Below are 20,027 nucleotides of genomic sequence, written 5' to 3' on the forward strand. Positions count from 1 at the left end.
AGAAGGAATCAATGACATATTGGCCCGCTATTATTCAACCCTATACACTAGCTCGGCCACGCAGGTCATTGCGGCGATACGAACATACCTAGAGAACTTACCTTTGCCACTACTTGTAGAGGAGGAGGTGAAACACCTCGAAGGGGATATTACTTCATAGGAGATAACAGTTGGCATTAAACGCATAGCACGTAATAAGACCCTGGGAACCAATGGTTTCCCAGTGGAATTCTACGCCATGTACTCTGCAGAGCTAATACCTAAATTGGTTACTTTATGCATGGTGGACAAGGCTACCGGGCCCCTACCAGACACTAACACCCCTACCGGACACTAACAAGGAAGCAGTGATAGCCCCTGTCCTAAAACCGGGTAAGCCTGCCTATGACAAGTCCGCCTACCTCCCGCTTTCGATGCTCAACATCGATTACAGAATTCTGAGTAAAATCCTAGCAGTTAGGCTACTGCCCTTATTGCCTAGATTGATCAACCCAGATCAGGCAGTATTTATCCCAGTCCGCAATACAACGGTTAACATCCGATGACTACTGGCAATAAGCTAGGACGAACGATAAAGAGGTTGGCAACGGTATTTGCTGTAGATATTGAAAAGGCATTCAACAGTCTGGAAAGCCACTACTTATACGAAGTGATGTACCGTATGGTACAGTGTGAGTTTCATTACATAGACTCGGTTGTTATATACTAGTCCTATGGCTAGGACACGCACAGGGAGGACTATTACAGCAGGTTATTCGGTGGGACAGGGAACACGGCAGGGTTGCCCCATGTCTCCCCTGCTATCTGCTCTCATCATACATGGAGCCTTTGTTGGCTTTGGCTCGTTCTGGGTGTCTGTACAGAGGTTTGCGTATTGGACGACATCAGTGCTCTATGCAGATGACTTACTCACCTTCTTGAGCAACAGAGAAGACCACTTGAAACGAGCTTGATCCATTTTGGAGGAGTTTGGACTGTTATCTAGACTGAGAGTCAGCTGACAGAGATCCAGGCTCTTTCCTGTGGGGCTGGGTTATAGGCCCCCCCCCCCCCCGTAGGGACTGGCCCAGCTGCAATCGGAACCCCAATGCTTGATGTACCTTGGAGTTAGGATTTACCATGACCATGCCATGCTGACCTCCTAGATGGGAACGTGGGGTCAGCTGTTTGTTCTCTGAGGTCCTCCGTTAACTTCCGGAGGACGCTGTCGCTCTGTGGCAGGCCGGATAGCTCTCCTGATGATGGTGGCACTACCCCGCCTTCTCTGTTATTTTTGCTACACACCCACTTTGGGCCCCAAAGGCATTATTTAAGGAGCTGGATCAATTTCTCCCTGCGTTTTTTTAGGGAACAAGACACAAACGAGTTACGCTAGCAATGCTACAGTGCTCAACAACGGCAGGGAGGGGGGGGGGGGGGGGCTCCCTGATCTGGAGACATATTATATTGTATCCCAGTTTCAATGTCTGATCCAGGGGCTAGCACATCGTCAAACCGGGCCCCTTTATACCGCCACTACTTGACCTCTATAGAGTGTTTCTCCCGGGAGAAGGTCACCTATTAATGACTCCGAGGAGCTGCAAGTGATGGCTAACTAAATGCTGAGGCAGAGGTTTTCAGAAGATGCATGCTAAAATTCCCTATTCCCCGAAATTACCCCTAGACCTACTATGAGCATTACCGCATGGTGGCAACTTCCGTATCCTTGACCTCTGGATTGAGGCAGGGGCGACAAGAGTAGTAGACCTTCTCAGGGATTCAAAACTGCTCCCATTCGAGGAATTCCGTGTGGAATTTGATTTACCCCAGGGACACTTATTTCTACACAGGGCACTCTCAACAGCAATACGCACACACTGGAACACGGGCACCACAGAACCTCCTACATCACAGAGTTGTCAATACATAGCTCTCTCTGCGGATACCATTCAGACATCTCCTGTTTGTATATAGCGTTGCAAGCAGACCAGCAACAGCCACTAGAAACGCTATGATCCAGATGGGAGAATTACTTGGGCATTCCTATTGCTGAAAGGGACTGGAACAACATCCTAGATGGAACACACAAAGTCTCTCGCAATGCACACTTTAAACTCATTAACTATTATGTTTTACATAGGTCGTACCTGACTCCAGAGCGCCTGTGCCAATTCTTCTAAGTGACAGACGCAGCATGCCCTAGATGTGGAAAGGGGAAAGCTCATATTGCATATGTTCTGTGTGTGCCCTATTCCAACCGCTTTCTAGGAAGGGATCTTCCACACGCTGGAAGAGATTCTCAAGAGAGATGTTCCCCATACCCCTGGGCATTGTTCATTGTGATGGTTTCCCCACTCATCTAAGACAAGTCACAAGTAAGTTCCAGCACTTGGAATTTGTACTTGCCAAACGAAAGACAGTGAGAAATTGGAAGTCCTCGGGGCGTCCTCTTATCCCTGTGTGGATAAGAGAATTAATAAAATGGGCAGGCTTCGAGGGGAGGATACTCCTATGAGAAGCCAGGAGAGGCATAGGGAAGATTGAAATAGCAAGGCCTGGGGTACTATAGCGGACGTGTTATCCAACCCAGAGGCGTATACATCTGTGGGGTCACCTGCAGGATTGGCATGATTATTCCTGCTCAGCGATGTTCCGCCTGCCCTGTCCGGTAATGTGCACCCTTCAAAATTTACTGAGAATTTATACTTGGCTGAATGTACTTATTGTCGTCTTAGCTGACGGGCTGGAGCCCTTCTTTGAACATGCTATGTAATACCACGTTTGCATTGCGGTACTGACTCATTGGGGGTGGAGTAAGTTGAATGTTTATCGTTTGCATATCATTAGACAGATCATTTTTAGCTGCACTGATTACATATTGAGATGTATGAAACCCAATAAAATCAATTTTAAAAAAAAGCTTTGCATTGGCAGTCAACGTGAAGTATCACCGTTGGCATGCAGAGTGGGCAGCTTCACATCAACGTGGCTTTTCGGATAGTCCATTTGCGATCAGGACTAGCCCAAAAACCTCTGGATCTTCACCTGGAGCTCAGGACTTGTAGTTTTGTGGCATGATGAGTTCCCTCTGATGCCAAGCAGGGGTCCAGGAATTTGAGGGGCACCTCCTTGGGACCAAGATTCACTCCAGAAGAGACCAGCAACAGGGCTCAGGCACGACCCAGTTGATGTCGGGCTGTTGCAGGAGAGGCATCTGAGAGCTAGCTGTCTCTGTACCTCAGACAGGAGGCCAGCCAACTGACCCTTTGAGTCGGTTCTGGAGAGCCTCGGATCAAGGCAAGCAGGTCCAGTCTTCCTTCTTCGGACAACGGGACAGCCCTTCTTCTGACTCTTCCGCAGGTAGTGTTCTAACGAGGGGGCCAGTAGTTTCCATTCTTACACCCATTGCCAGCCTATGGGCGGAAATGCCCACTTTGTCTAACCTTCCCCCTTTCCTTGGTTTGGCTTCAAACTGTCTAGGACAGGAAGACCTAGGAGTGAGCTGCAATCGTCAGTGGCATGTTAGGCAGCCCTTGCTTAAAACTGCAATACAGGCTGCTGTGGCAGGCCTGAGACTATGTTTTACAGTGCTACTTTAGTGGGTGGCACAAGAGGTGGTGCTGCACACTAGTAGCATTTCATCTACAGGCCCTGGGTTTATATAGTACCATTTATTTACTTGCAAGTAAAATAAATGTGGCAATTAGGTGTATGCCAATTTTATCATGTTTTCAGGGAGTGAGAACCAGCACTTTATCCCTGGTTAGCTGGGATAAAGTGCAGATTCCTTATGCCAAAAAAATGAGTTCAGTAAAAATAGGTGAGTGAAGGCAAAACGGTTGGAGGAATACCACGCCAAGGATGCCAGGTCTAACCGACTGTATTGGAATCCAGTTATGCAAGCCTACGTATAAAGATGAATAGTGATTGAGGTGATAAAGCACCATTGTTTGCAGTAGCCATTTAAGTTAGTAAAATGGAATACGTGTTTTGACTTTACGGACATTAGAGAGACGATATTGACATGATTTGGTTACAGAAGCAAGTAGAGGTGCAAGATTCTAGGTTTCGAGCTGAAGAATAAAGAATAGAAAAAAATAGGTGGAATAAAGACAAGAGGTGGATATCACAAGTTGTGTGAGTGGGTGAAAGACTGGGTCAATTTTAGAAAAAGGTGTGGTGATCCAGGCCTCGATAGCAAGAAGGGATGTTGAGACCTGTTTCTGAAGAGCAATAGAAAAGAGAATTTAAGAGTCATCAGCATAAGTGACATTGCACACTATGGTGCCCATTAATTCACTTTTTGCTTGCATTCGTGTCACTGGTGTGCACCATCACTGAAAATTAATGGATACAATATATATTTATTGCCTTATTTAATAATGAAGGTATTTGCTAATATATTTCTGCTTCTGAGAATATCTCGGTATTTATGTACCTAGTCGATGGGGGAAGTTTACCTTTCTGGTGAGTTATTTGGCCTCTTCATGACGTAGAGAGCACATTAAACCTTTTCCCCTTTCGTTAACTTGACATTTGAGACTAGGAAAGAACTTTGTTTTGGGTAACAATAATACTTCATCAAATCTTGAATTAGTGGGGAGCAGAGATTTGACAGTGTAAATCAGAGAGCACTATGAAACTGCAATTGGAAGACCTGAAAATCGGATGGCTAGAGATGCAGAATTAACAGCTGTCCATAACTGAGAGGAATCCACCATATGATCATCTTGCCCAGGTTTCTGTATTTCCTAATTCACATTCCGGTTGCCCTGATTAAATTGTCGAGACTTTCTGGCATGCTAACAAACCTGTTTTGGCAGGTAAATGTGTTATTGTTGAAGGGGGATTGCTAGCCCTATTATATAGTTAGGGTGGTTGTACGGTCACAAATCTTAATAGATATTGGATCTTGAAAAATGCTACTGAGTAGCTGAACTTGCCTCGTCCTAAGTCTTCCCCAATGCAGTACATGCGCGAGTAAAAACTGAAATAACTATCGGGGACACAGTAGTACTAGAATAGTCTGTTTGTGGTACATCTGAGCACCTGGGATGTAATTAAACAAGTATGCTGACACATATGGCTGAGATACCCGCCACCCCCTCTCAACACAATCCCCAAAAGGAGGGAAACCGGAAACAGTTCTTAAAGTTTTTGGATGTGGGATGGAGTGACCATCCCGGCCGTATTTATTAAAACAAAAAATTAAAACATTAAACGTTTTCATGTTATGTACAATTTCATTATCACATTACGATGTTTGGCTAACCTTAACATAATCTCTAATACAGAGGTTCTCCTAGCCGAACTAGCATCCTACAAAAAACATTCTCTAAGAACACTGAAATTGTACATCCTAACGTTTAAGGGCCAACGGCAAGGTCATAACCGGTGTCAAGATCCCTAACCAGACTTACCCCTCCCACTTGGGAGGGGCGACAGCACAGAGGCTTACCTCAAGTGCAACTACTAACAATTTCCCTTGACTTGACGGGGGCACTTAAGACTCGACGCCATTTAAAGGTCGTTCGAACACTTGTGTGTGGTATCTAGAAGGTATCGTTGACCTCTCCCCACCCCACACAACTTACCGCATCTGCCGTCGCAGATGACACTGGCCCCGGGAAATTCCCCAGGAGGGGGCTGTAACCCCTCCTACAAAGGAAGGGGCCTTGACCGCCTTTCCTTTACTTCCGGCGACCCGCCCTTAGACGGGACCGCCTCCCCATTGAGGGGCCAATGGCCACCTCTCCCGAGCGCTCCCATCCGTGTTGGGTGACGCCCACTCATAGGGATCTACCAATTAGTGCTCACCGATCATGACCTTACCGCCTACCAAAAATAAATACGACAATTCTTACTCAAACCTATGAAAACATTGGTCGCTACGACCGAAAGAACATGCTAAAATTGCAACACTACATCAAATCATTTTAATCGTAACAACCTAGACGATATTCACCATACTTTATTAAGATTAACAACAAACTGATACTGTCACAGCCTGTAGACGAAATGGAAAAAACAAACTTATAAATTCACTTTATTGCACAACAACTTGCTGTCCTCAGGGGCTGGTGGGTGGGTCAAAATTGGCTCTTCGTTCCGTCCCGAGCTCACGTGTAGCGAGGAGGTGCAGCTTCGGAGCACAAGAACAAGAGGACGTCTTCTGGTCTTGCGTCTCTTTTTATCCGTCTTCAGGGCGGGCGAAAACCCGCCCCTGCCCGCCCCGAGGGCGTGGCTGGCTGCGTCGGTGTCTAGGCCAGCCCACTCTAGGGCGGGAAAAAGCGCGCCCCGGCTACGCCGCTTCGGGCATACCAGCCGAGACGCGCCTCCCGCCCAAAAATGGCTTCCCGGGGGGATCGAGGCACTCCGCCATACGTTCGGGGGGACCGAGTGGTCGCCCCTTTCCATATGGCTGAGATACCCGCCACCCCCTCTCAACACAATCCCCAAAAGGAGGGAAACCGGAAACAGTTCTTAAAGTTTTTGGATGTGGGATGGAGTGACCATCCCGGCCGTATTTATTAAAACAAAAAATTAAAACATTAAACGTTTTCATGTTATGTACAATTTCATTATCACATTACGATGTTTGGCTAACCTTAACATAATCTCTAATACAGAGGTTCTCCTAGCCGAACTAGCATCCTACAAAAAACATTCTCTAAGAACACTGAAATTGTACATCCTAACGTTTAAGGGCCAACGGCAAGGTCATAACCGGTGTCAAGATCCCTAACCAGACTTACCCCTCCCACTTGGGAGGGGCGACAGCACAGAGGCTTACCTCAAGTGCAACTACTAACAATTTCCCTTGACTTGACGGGGGCACTTAAGACTCGACGCCATTTAAAGGTCGTTCGAACACTTGTGTGTGGTATCTAGAAGGTATCGTTGACCTCTCCCCACCCCACACAACTTACCGCATCTGCCGTCGCAGATGACACTGGCCCCGGGAAATTCCCCAGGAGGGGGCTGTAACCCCTCCTACAAAGGAAGGGGCCTTGACCGCCTTTCCTTTACTTCCGGCGACCCGCCCTTAGACGGGACCGCCTCCCCATTGAGGGGCCAATGGCCACCTCTCCCGAGCGCTCCCATCCGTGTTGGGTGACGCCCACTCATAGGGATCTACCAATTAGTGCTCACCGATCATGACCTTACCGCCTACCAAAAATAAATACGACAATTCTTACTCAAACCTATGAAAACATTGGTCGCTACGACCGAAAGAACATGCTAAAATTGCAACACTACATCAAATCATTTTAATCGTAACAACCTAGACGATATTCACCATACTTTATTAAGATTAACAACAAACTGATACTGTCACAGCCTGTAGACGAAATGGAAAAAACAAACTTATAAATTCACTTTATTGCACAACAACTTGCTGTCCTCAGGGGCTGGTGGGTGGGTCAAAATTGGCTCTTCGTTCCGTCCCGAGCTCACGTGTAGCGAGGAGGTGCAGCTTCGGAGCACAAGAACAAGAGGACGTCTTCTGGTCTTGCGTCTCTTTTTATCCGTCTTCAGGGCGGGCGAAAACCCGCCCCTGCCCGCCCCGAGGGCGTGGCTGGCTGCGTCGGTGTCTAGGCCAGCCCACTCTAGGGCGGGAAAAAGCGCGCCCCGGCTACGCCGCTTCGGGCATACCAGCCGAGACGCGCCTCCCGCCCAAAAATGGCTTCCCGGGGGGATCGAGGCACTCCGCCATACGTTCGGGGGGACCGAGTGGTCGCCCCTTTCCATATGGCTGAGATACCCGCCACCCCCTCTCAACACAATCCCCAAAAGGAGGGAAACCGGAAACAGTTCTTAAAGTTTTTGGATGTGGGATGGAGTGACCATCCCGGCCGTATTTATTAAAACAAAAAATTAAAACATTAAACGTTTTCATGTTATGTACAATTTCATTATCACATTACGATGTTTGGCTAACCTTAACATAATCTCTAATACAGAGGTTCTCCTAGCCGAACTAGCATCCTACAAAAAACATTCTCTAAGAACACTGAAATTAATATCACGTTCAGTTGCATACACAGTAAGACAATTTCCTTAAGCAGCCTCAACATCAATTTACAACGGGCTGCCTGACTATTGATGCATTCTACCACGGTCATATTGTCGGACCAGAACACGACAGAATGATCTCTGAACCCTTCAGGCCAGGTTCTCAGGGCCACCAGAATGGGAAATAGTTCAAGGAAAGCAATATTACTCGTCAGCCCTTTCTCGTGCCACCATAGGGGCCATTTTTGTGCAGACCATTTTGTGCCGAAGATGGCGCCAAAGCCTATGCTTCCTGCTGAATCTGTCCATAGCCCAAGCTCTTCGGAGGACACTGCTGGCTTGTTCCAGACGACTCGGCCATTGAAGTCCGCCAAAAATGCTAACCAAATCCGCATGTCCTGGCGGACCTCGGCAGATAACCTCGTGCGATGATGACCATCTTTTAGGCCAACCCTCGCCTGGGCAATTGAGCGGGAAAAGGGGCGAGCCATTGGGATCACCCTCAAGGCAAAATTCAACTTTCCAACTAATTGTTGCAACTGATGCAGTGTAACCTTAGATGCATTTAAACATACTTGGAGGGCAGCCCTAAATTTCAACACTTTGCTAGCTGGTAAACGGAAACACCCCTCCCTTGAGTCCAACTCGATCCCCAAAAACTCGAGGCAAGTCGTGGGACCCATAGTTTTACCTGGTGCCAATGGCACGCCAAAATGACCCATCAACACACAGAATTCAGCTAAGGCCTGGGCACATTCGGGATTTCCGGCGGGGCCAAGGAACAAAAAATCGTCAAGGTAATGCATTACATTTCGGAAACCCGTTTTCTTAGTGAATACCCATTGCAGGAAAGTACTGAATTGCTCAAAATAAGCACATGATATAGAGCATCCCATTGGCATACACCTATCCATGTAAAATGACCCCTGGAACCCGAATCCCAGAAGACGTTGATCGTCTGGGTGTACCGGGAGCAACCGGAACGCTGACTCGATATCTGACTTCGCCATCAACGTCCCGGGCCCCAGGCGATTCAAGATGGCTACTGCCTCATCAAACGATGCGTATCGCACCGAACAAACTTCTGGATCGATTGCTTCGTTCACCGAAAGACCATGCGGAGCAGACAGATTATGGATCAAGCGAAACTCACCTGGGTCCTTCTTGGGGACCACCCCTAACGGAGAACAAACAAAATCCGGCACCGGGGGTACACTAAACGGGCCCGCGACCCGTCCCCGGCTAACCTCTTTCTGAATTTTCTCTTGCACTACAGTTGTATGTTGTAAAACGGAAAGCTGATTTTTGCACATCCCTACACCCTGAAAGTCCCCCACCGGGATGCGGAAACCATGTGTAAAACCGTTCCGCAGCACCCCGGCAGAAGTACGATCCGGGTATTCGCTGAGCCAGGGAATCATTGCCAAGGTATCAATCGGGGTTGGTAAAGGCGCCCCTCGGACTAGATTAGACCTGTTTGGCGCCTCCCTTACCCCCATTCTCACCCGTTCTGGCTCTGCACGATGACTCAGGATGGGATGACCCACACGTACTACACTCATGTTTGAATTTACACAATCCCGGAGGCCTGGTACATTTCCCTTTGTTGAAGTTAAAACAGAAACCCTTTCTTCCTGTATTGCCTGCGGGCCTCGACTGATCGTCGGTGCTCGTACTTGGTCGAAAGGGCGTCCCCCCATTTTGGCGGGAGTAATCAACAACAGTGCTCCCAACCAATGGCATTCTTAACATCCCCGATTCTTTCATTTTATCCCATGTTACAGAATCGTAACAATCCCAAGTCAAACTCTTGTTATGCTCCTTTTCTTTCCTGAACAGATTGTCATAACAAAACCAATGGTTACCTTGATATGCTGTCGAGTAACCCATTATCCGTGATTGATAAATGGGAAACTCTGGAAGCAACTCGGGCCTACGTTCCCCCAAAATTGATGTAAAAATACCCCACGCATTGCCCCAGTTGCCAATATTCTCATTTACCTTAAAGGCGGCCATTTTTGCGCGCCAAACACTCGGATGCATTAGGTCCTTCTGACTTTTAACATGCTCCACCTCATAATGATCAACAAGCAAGGAGAAAATATTCACGTACTCCCCCGCCCAGATCTTTTCCTTTATAGCTAAAGGCACATGTTGTCCCAATCTCTCTCTACGAGAGGGTGCTGACTCGTCCCTTGCAATCGGCAATGGCCGCTTACCTGAACCGGACGCAGCATCTGCCGCTTGCGGCTTGTCTATTCCCGCCAACGGCGTAGTCACTTTAGCTGCATCTCTCTTCTCACGAAGCCCTTTTATCAGCGCCTGTGCCTCGGCAGCCGTGGCGCCATCACTACTATCCCCCAACCATGCTGCTAGCTGTGCTGCCAGCTCGGGGGGCATGTCTTCCTTGGAAGTCGGGGTGACGACAACGGGGATTGGTTCCCCCTCCATCGGTACTGGGGTCGGTGCCTCGAGCGGGGCAGAGGGAACCGGGAAGTCTCCACCGGCTGGAACCCTTCTCGGCCTCTTAGGTCTCCCTCCAGCCGGCGCAGGGCCCGAACCCTCCTCCCCGTCTCGCTCCGCCAACCGTTTCTTTATGTCGGACACCTCTTTGCAAAGGGCCCGCACCATCTGGTCGGTCGTCATTCTCTTTGCGCCTTTCTTGGGCATATCTCCGAGGAAGTATCTGAAAGACAAAGAAAAAGATCAAAACGCTCAAAATTGGCTCTTCGTTCCGTCCCGAGCTCACGTGTAGCGAGGAGGTGCAGCTTCGGAGCACAAGAACAAGAGGACGTCTTCTGGTCTTGCGTCTCTTTTTATCCGTCTTCAGGGCGGGCGAAAACCCGCCCCTGCCCGCCCCGAGGGCGTGGCTGGCTGCGTCGGTGTCTCGGCCAGCCCACTCTAGGGCGGGAAAAAGCGCGCCCCGGCTACGCCGCTTCGGGCATACCAGCCGAGACGCGCCTCCCGCCCAAAAATGGCTTCCCGGGGGGATCGAGGCACTCCGCCATACGTTCGGGGGGACCGAGTGGTCGCCCCTTTCCATGATGCCTGTAAGGATCAAGTTTGTATGTTTAAAGCACCTCTACTTAAAGTTACTTCAAACATCGTATGAGGGTTGCCTGCCACATTTGGGCTGACCTATATAAGAACAAAGCCCAAAATGTGCCCTATTAATGACAAATTTTCAGATGTCAAGTTCTTATGTTGAAAGTCTTTGAACAATTGGCAGTTCTGATGATATCTTATATGTTTATATCTGCATTTATTATTATTTTTTTCAAAAACCTTTATTGCACATTGTATATTACACAGCGGAATGCCTACAACCCAGTGGGCCGGCCGCTATCACAGTTCGTAACTCAAAATGCAGCATTTCGAAATAGTCTCTAAGTCACTAATGACTGTATATGTACAATGGAGGTTGCTGCAAAATAAAAGTGCATCTCAGATATCTGTGTCGACACTGAATGAGGTTTTTTGGATTTTACAATTTTTGGAAAAAAAACAAACCAACAAACTTAAACCTAAAACAATAGGAATGGCATTACGGTCTTGCATGAATCAACACAATTCGAGTTACAAATGCCTCTCAAGAGAGGCCTATTCTAATCTCGTGCCCCGGTATTCGATCGCCCCCCGCCTATTTTACCCTGACATCCATTCTCTGTTTCCCACATGACAATCTTGAAGAGGAGACCCCTTACGGTATCCTTGGCTTCCCTCCGTCCCATCCATCTCACCCAGCTTCACCCCTCTTCCTCTTCCTCGTCAGAGACTTCTTGGTCATCTTCCAGCAAGGGAGCACAGATTTCCCCCCTGTACACATTCCATTTTGTCCAGACCTTATTCCACTTCTCTGGGCAGGCCTGGTTAGAATAAACTGCCCTTTCGGTCACCATCACCCTGCCCATATTCAGACACCATTGTGACTTGGTCGGCAGATCTGCCGCACCCCAGCGCTGTGCGATGTCTCGTTTTGCCACCATTAATCCTACCGTGACCCAAAGTTGGTCATATCTGGAGAGGTCAGTAGGCTCCCAGATGTTTAGTAAGCACCTCTGTGGGTTAGGCAACAGCGACTGGTTCAATGCTTGTGAAATTGTGCGGAGTATCTGCTTCCAGTATTCCCTAATCTTGGGGCATTCCCATATGGTGTGGAAAAATGTTCCTTCCTCCCCACACCCACAAAGGCAGTATGGAAGTGGCGTCCTATGAATGCGGTGTAACATGGTCCTAGTGTAATAGACCCTGTGTAGTATTTTGAGTTGTACTAGCCGCATTCGCGCCGAGATGCCCACTTCCTTAGGGGACCCAAGTACCTCATTCCACTCATATCTGCATTTATTTTTGATTGGGTGTTTACCTTATGGAAACCATGTGATCTGATTAAAGGGACAACAGGAAGTTGTCTGTTGTCCACACTTTTTATTATCATGCTTGAAGCATTAGTGACTATGATGAGGAAATAAAGCTAAATCAAAATTAGGACTTCCGAGGCTACCGTTTCCCAGAAATTGGGCATGAGATCATACAAAATAAATATAATCTTTTTTTAAACTAAAGTTAATTGGCACAAGTGTGTAGATGTGCCAATTTCATTGATTGCCAAGAATAACCCTTCTCTATTAAGGCAAAATGTTGCTGATAAAACAAAACAGACCATAAATCAATTATAGATATTAGAGGCGGTACCGTACACCAGAATGTGAATCCAATATTGCACTCCGTTCAGATAGATTTATTTAATGGAGGCACTTTTAATTAGCATTGCCTAAAAACCATTACAATTGAACTATCTGTTCTTCAAAAATGTTTGCATATTCTAAAGCCGTACCTAAGAGTTGATTGAAATGTTCAGACCGCATGTATAAACCTCTGTGCAGGGTTCGGAATTCCAAGTTGGGTAGTATTTACTGCATTGGTTAATTACTGCGTGCATTAAATATGACGCCCTTTGTTAAATTTCAGCAGGTAAAACTTGGTGGCATTTAAGAGGAAAACGTGTAATTTACTGTGCCATGTAGATTTTGGTGAAGTAAGCACCAAAATACTTGTACTATTCTCCAAAAACATATAATAATTGGTATTTATCACACCCATTAAGTTACTTACTGTAAGGTATACTTATTTGTGAATATTAAGGTCCTATTTATGCACCAGATAAACTCTGAATCAGGGCCTAAGCATTTTACCAATTCAAGTGGATCGGCAATTAATTAACCAAGATATAAAATCATTTCTCTGCAGTACTAAAAACCACATTCTGATACCAAGACAAGTCTACAGCTTCATTATTCAAATTTTTTACTCTAGTTGAAGTGATGAAATCCCATGCTGTGAGCAATTAACAATATTTTGACACTCAACAATATTCCCTTAGACATTCCTTTTTAATATACCTTCCTAAATTTAGGATTTGGAATAAACCATGCATAAGAGGGGAAGGGAAATGTTGCAGTTCATGCTACTTATAAAAATGTTGGATATAATTATGTATAGTATTTAAAGTATTAATGTAGCACTCCTAATTAATTTGGAAGGGGAAACTTGAATGAAGGAGTGAATCAAAGACGTCCATCAAAAAGGTAGAGTGAGATTATGTGCACTTATGTTTTAGATCAGTGGTTCTTAGCCTGTGGTCTGGGAACACATGTGCATCTCAAACACCTTTTGTAGTGGGTCTGTGGCTGTTGATAAAATTAAACAGTACTAGCTAGTTAATTATATATAGGTCAGTGCTCCAATAGGAATTGCTTTTTGTCTGTTGCTAATAACATTGGCCACCTTTGACTAATCTCCACGAAACTTTCCAAAAAGGTGCTACCTTTTGAATAGTTTGTGCATGGAAAGTTTTCTGGTCATCTATCAAGCTGGGGCCGAGAAAAAATGTAGGGGCCCAAAACGTAAACGCACTACTTTAATTTAATGTGGATTTGTGTGCAATCTTAATATGTATTTTTATTGTTAGTGTACTTGTATGCCTAAAAATTGCCGGATAAAGACATTCTTATAATTGAATTGATGTCCATTGTTATCTATATTTTATAAGGTTTAACTCTTTTATGCCATACAGCACATTAGGCAAATGAAGAGCCAAAGTCCTGTTTTCCTCAGTTAATTCTCTGTTTATTCCCAGTGAATGCTTAGGCCAGCCTCTCGAGTTTCCTGATCTCCCTCTGCTTCTTTTTTTTTTTTTACTTAAAGATTACAGCATTTTTTTATGTTCATGCGTATACATACTTGATTTTGGCCATGTTTCAACAGATCTGTATTGGAATGATAAATGTATGGATTCTAACAAAGAAGACTAAATTATTGCTTATTTTCTCATTGCTGTGCATAGGGGCCTTCTCTTAGGAATTAAGATCTCCTTTTTTTTTTTAGTTTTCAAAGCACTGCAACATTGTGTTTCGAAGCGATTCTGTCATGTTCCCCCTTAACATAGTTGCTATGTGCGTAAGTCTGTGCACTTCATAATGCAGTGGCACTAGCCTAGCTCACTAGCTTATTTCAGGGCATGTTCAATCCCAGGTCTGGTTATACAGAAGGATAACTCTTTGCTCTACTTACCATGTTCTCCACCTGCTTCTCTTGCTGGATGTGTGTGGGTTAATAGGATCTCTACGATTTAAACCACCCACCATTGTCCCTGCAGTTCCCTCTATCTCATCTCTGTGCTTTGTTCTTCTTCCCATTACACCATCACTACATAATCCTCCAGCAGCCATTTATTAGCAGACGATGTGGAATATCTGTTGCTCCACACGTTTCTTCAGAGATTTATAGAATGCAATTTGCATTATTCTCTTGCTGTGGGAAAGCAGTTTCCCATATCTCTTCTTTAACAACATGCACCACTCCTTGCAATGTCGCCTCTCCCAGCTTTACTGTCTGTCTACCTGCAGAAATTGGTTTTCATCTTTGTTGAGTACCTGAGCCTCTCTCTGCCTTCTGGAGAACCCTGCATTAGCTTTTGTTTTTTAACTGGCATAGCAACTCACGCTGCTATGTATTTGGGCCTTTTGCTGTGCCGTGTACTTGAGCAAACAAGATTCGAGATGTTGCAATGACGCTCACTACAAACTTTACATTGACTTACCTAACGTTTACATTGTGTAGTTGCAGCTAGAAAAAACTTTCCATATCTATTTATTGAGTAAGGACAAGGAAATTGGTGACACATTAGGAGTGAAAGTATGAGGACATGTGGCAGGACCTGAAAATTACCACTGTACACTTTCCCTCTGAGACTTTAAATGTTGTTGTTACTGACACGTTCCACATAACAATAAAAAAGTACTACATGATGGATCATAATTCTTGTTTTGAGCCCATGGCAGAAATATGGTAAAGAATACAGTAAAAATGTGTTTTGCTTGTTCAGATGAAATGTTTCCTGATTGTTACATTGCAATCTTACCACTGATATTAAGACAAATATATACATGTTTAAATTTGTTAAATGTACAAGACATAGGGGTACACTAGTATTAAATGTAATTGGTATAAATATATATATATCTCCTTTATTGGTACTCACTATATTGTTTTCTTGTTTCTAGGTTAAGATGGTCCATTGTTTCTATGCATGTGGAACACTACAGAGCGACAAAGGATAACGTACTCTGCATTAACATTTCATTAAAGACCTATTTAGGATAAGTAGAAGTGTTCTGGACACTTGTCCTAGATCTCACCTGCTTTGAATAATGGCTGAACCTACAAGTGTTAAGGAGACTTCTAATCGACATCTACGATTCAAGCTACAGAGCCTTGGGCGGCGCCTTGATGAGTTGGAGGAAGCAACCAAAAACCTACAAAAAGCAGAAGATGAGGTCCTTGATCTGCAGGATAAGATTATCCAGGCAGAAGGTAGTAATTCTAGTATGCTTTCTGATGTGGAATCGTTACGGAAAAGGGTTCTGAAAATTGAAGGGAAGGATGAAGAAGTAAAAAAAGCGGAAGATTTATGCCGATTAATGAAAGAAAAACTTGAAGAGGAGGAATATGCTACTATTAAGCTCAAATCTCAAATTGAAAACCTTCAAAAGAGAATGACAGAGCTAGAGACGTTAGAAGAGGCTTTCAGTAAAAGTAAAAATGAGTGCACTCAGTTATGTCTTAACCTTAATGAAGAAAAAAATGTGTCAAAAAAGTTATCCGCTGACTTGGAGGTCCTTAAGGCAAGAATAAAAGAAATGGAAGCATCTGAAGCTAAAATAGATAAAACGGAACAACAGTTTGTATCAGAGCTGGAAAAGATTAAATCTTTGACATTGATGTTTGTTAATGAAAGAAAGCAGCTTCTTGAAAAAGAACGGCAAAATGAAAAGTTGATTCAAGACTTAAAGCAAAAATTGGAGCAAAACAATAGAATAAACACAAATCAAACTAGAAATACGTCTGTTATTCTTGAAAGATCAACAAAATGTAATTTAGAAACAAGTGATCTAAGAATTGAAGATGATTTTTCTTCCAAACTTCCAGCCAAGGAAAGTAAAAGAAAAAGCAGTTTGGATTATGTAAAATCTGTAGAAAATGAAACAATAGGAGTGCTGGAAAATGAGAAGAATAAAAACCAAGAAGACAACAAAATCAAAGATCTAAATCAAGAAATCGAAAAACTTAAAACTCAGGTCTGTCATCTGAAATCTATAGAGGAAGAACTGAAACAAATGAATGCAAAAAATAATGCTCTTAATGATAGATATTTAAGTGAAAAGAGTAAAAATGTATTGCTGACTGAACAGCTGGAAAAACTGAAAATCGAAGTTCAGAAACGAAAGGAATTGGAAAATGGCATTGCTGAGTCTGAAGAAATTGCTAGCGCTGGGAGATTCTATAATGATAAGCCTAGAAACAGAAGTGAAACTACTGCAAAATACAAATCACGAGAGCATTCACCACAATCTCGAAGGGAGAGGGTTTCTAGCCGAGACCTCAGTCAAAATCAGGACCACGTTTCTTCCAGTAACAGACAGTCCCTCAATACAAGTACGACAAATAGGAGATCAGCAGCATTTAGTTCCTCTGGGTTGGCTGATTCAGTGATTGACGTTCCAAAAAGAGCAGACCACAAACCAGCAGCAACTGTTTCACATTTGTCTGCATCTAAAGACGTTCTTGGTTCCTTTCAAAATGATGCGAAAAAATCTAAAGAACAACCTTCTGTACTTAGTAGATACCCACCTGCTGCTCAAGAGCATAACAGTAAATCATGGAAGACCTCTTCAAAACCTTTAAATGAAAGTGGACCAAAGAACAGACCACAAAAAACACCAAGGACTTTTGGTGAGGTTTATTCTGTTAACACTTCCACACAAAATCAGTCCCAAGTCAAAGTGGAGCAATCTGTGCTGGCAAGCGAGAGAACAGGTAGGAAAAGTCAAACAATTAATTCTGAGATGTCTTCTCCAATTACTTCCAGCCACAGTAGCACAACACTTGAAAATGGAACTCCTTTATCTTCAAACACTTGCACACAGTCACCGAAACTGGTGGTTTCCTCGATTACCTCTTCACCTGTAACAACAACAGTGACAACTTCTTCTTCCATGGCGCCTTCACAAAGCAAATATTTAAACAATGAGGAAGCGGAGCCTTTAGATGCTACATCACAGACCACAACACCTCGTTCTTCCTCGAGGTACTTGCAGAATTCAAGAAACCAAGGAACCACCCTTTCAAGTCAAGGTCATGGGGAAAATGAAGATGTACACTCTGGACTTGAAACAAGGAAACTGTCCAGCAGCAGGGAACCTTTAGTATCAAAGATTATAACAAATGCATCTATAAATGGAAAATTTAATTCAGAAGATGCAGATGAGAATGTCAGTGATTTTGGACAAGAGAAAACCAGGGTCTCTGTTCAACCTGAACTTGAACGCAAAGGTGTATATTATGCTGGAGAAACCGCAAAAACCAGAGTGACTGCTAGGACCGCCATCCTTGAAAATGACAAAAAAGAAAACAAAACAGAAACGGAATCTAAGAAGTTGGCAAAAGCGTATTCAAATTCTGTTGACAACTCTGATGATTTTACTCCAGTCCGTGCACAAGTCAAACAGCCTTTTAGTCCCAGAGAAGCATTACGATCCAAAGCGATTATTAAACCTGTAATTATTGAAAAAGATTTGAAAGAAATAATGGGTGGATCTGGAATTGACACTCAAGAAAGACTTAAATCCCCTAAACCTGTAACAAGTAAAATGACCAGCAGTATAACAATTTACCCTTCAGAGCCTGGTAGCCCAAGATCTAGCACGTGTGTAACAAAAAAAGAAAGGGTGACTTCAACAAGCAGTATTATACTAACTTCAAGTGATCTCCCATTGATTTCAAACAACAATGGCACATCTGTAGACATATCTATAAATAAGAGTATCACTCTTGAGACAACAAAACCTGAGAATGTAGCTTTTCAAAATGAGCCAGAGTCTTTAATCTCAAGAAGTGTCTTATCTGTGAGCTCTACAGATGCAAGAGTAAATAATAACAATGAATCTGCTGTGGAGACAATATCCTGGAAAAGTCATTCTAATGTGAATGCCAGTCCTTCAGTTGAAGCAAAAACACATGACCCCCTTAACAGTGTGAGCAGGATAAGGCATAGCTTTAGTCCTTTAGAAGAGCCGGATACAAAAGCAGATCGAAACAAAGATGTCTCAGATCTTTCAGCAAGACTTGACAATTTAATAGATGCAAACACGAGACCTACTAGAGTACGCTCTCGTGACCAGTACTCAAGAAGGACAAGTGCTATGATTAATTCTATGAACACGCCTCCTGATTTGGTTTCCAGAAGGAGTAAAAGTAGCCTGAGTGCATCTGAGTTAGTAGCAAGAAGGAGTTATGTCGGTGAATCACCAGTTTCTTCTTGGAATCACATTCCGTTGGAAGTAAGTAAAAAATATATTTTTTGTTGGTTTATACGACTACATACCATGAGGAGTGCATGTTGTATACTTGTTTTCAGGTTGTGTTAAGAGGTATGCAGTTTGGTAAGACTCTCCTGAGGCTTTACCTTTACACTTATTAGAAAGTTTGGAATATTTAAGTAAAAGTATTTAGTACTTAATGAAATGCTAGCCTCCAGTACTGTGATGAAGAATGTGAAGACAGTCAAGCAGAGGAAAGATTAACCAGCAGGGCTACTCCTTCCTAGAAATGTAGTTTGACTTAAACAGCTCTCTGTACCTCTTTATAACACATTCCTCTGCTATATTTATATACAGGAAGAGGCACCTGCCTTCTGAAAATACATACCGCTAGCTTGTAAATTGTTTGTTTTGTTATGTTGAATTTGATTATCAAGAATCATTCTCTTTTATTTTTGTTACATTGCCTCTTGTGTGTTTATGTAAATGCTATTTCATCAAATATTGGGTTCTTACCTTTTCCTGGCCCCCTTTTCTTCATCTTCCCCATAAAGGGATCCTTTATGGTGAAGTGTACTTCTCTTATTGGAACAGTGCAATCAGGCATGTTTTGTTCTTCATTCTGCCCGCATCTGCACATCGCTAGCTGCAAATGGGGCAGGTTAGGGCTGCTGGGCTGAACTCCATATTACAGGAATTATTGGCCTGTGTACCATATCTGTAAATAAGTAATATCTTGCTTTTCCTGTGTGCCTTCACTTTGCTGTTTCAAGATTTAGATTTACCAGACACCTCATTCGCTCATTTCCGTATTCTTTATTCAGAAATAATAGTTTATATGGCCAGTCTGCATGGAACAAACAGTGATACACTCTAGATGTAGTCATCCATCCATGCTGCTTTTTTTGTAGTGTGCACAGTCTGTAGGTCCTTGGGTTGTATGTAGTTAAGGAACAGAACACCTGTCTAGGCAATGTGAATTTTTTTTACATTTTATTGCTGAAAAAGCAGAGAATTTCATTGCAAAATGAGCAGAAGAGTATTCCTTAAGGTAGGAAAGAGTGACAGACTTGTTTATATTGCCTTGTTAAAAGAGCATCAGTATCATCCAGCAAGTACAGCAAAGTGCAGTAAAAGGAAAGAGGCAGGACAGTC

General features: G+C 44.0%; 1 protein-coding gene across 4 annotated transcripts in view; it reads left to right on the top strand.

Moving 5' to 3' along the window:
- The window catches only part of LUZP1 (leucine zipper protein 1), a 246,131-nt gene that overhangs the window by 151,607 nt on the left and 74,497 nt on the right, over nucleotides 1–20,027 (top strand). For all 4 annotated transcript variants that reach the window (XM_086957677.1, XM_086957675.1, XM_086957678.1 and 1 more), the window contains exon 2: nucleotides 15,558–18,893. In XM_086957677.1, the coding sequence (XP_086813803.1) occupies nucleotides 15,705–18,893 (3,189 nt within the window). In that variant the 5' untranslated portion in view covers nucleotides 15,558–15,704. The remainder of the gene's footprint in view (nucleotides 1–15,557; nucleotides 18,894–20,027) is intronic.

This window comes from Lissotriton vulgaris, chromosome 2_1 (assembly GCF_964263255.1).
Source record: "Lissotriton vulgaris chromosome 2_1, aLisVul1.2, whole genome shotgun sequence".
NCBI lineage: Eukaryota > Metazoa > Chordata > Amphibia > Caudata > Salamandridae > Lissotriton > Lissotriton vulgaris.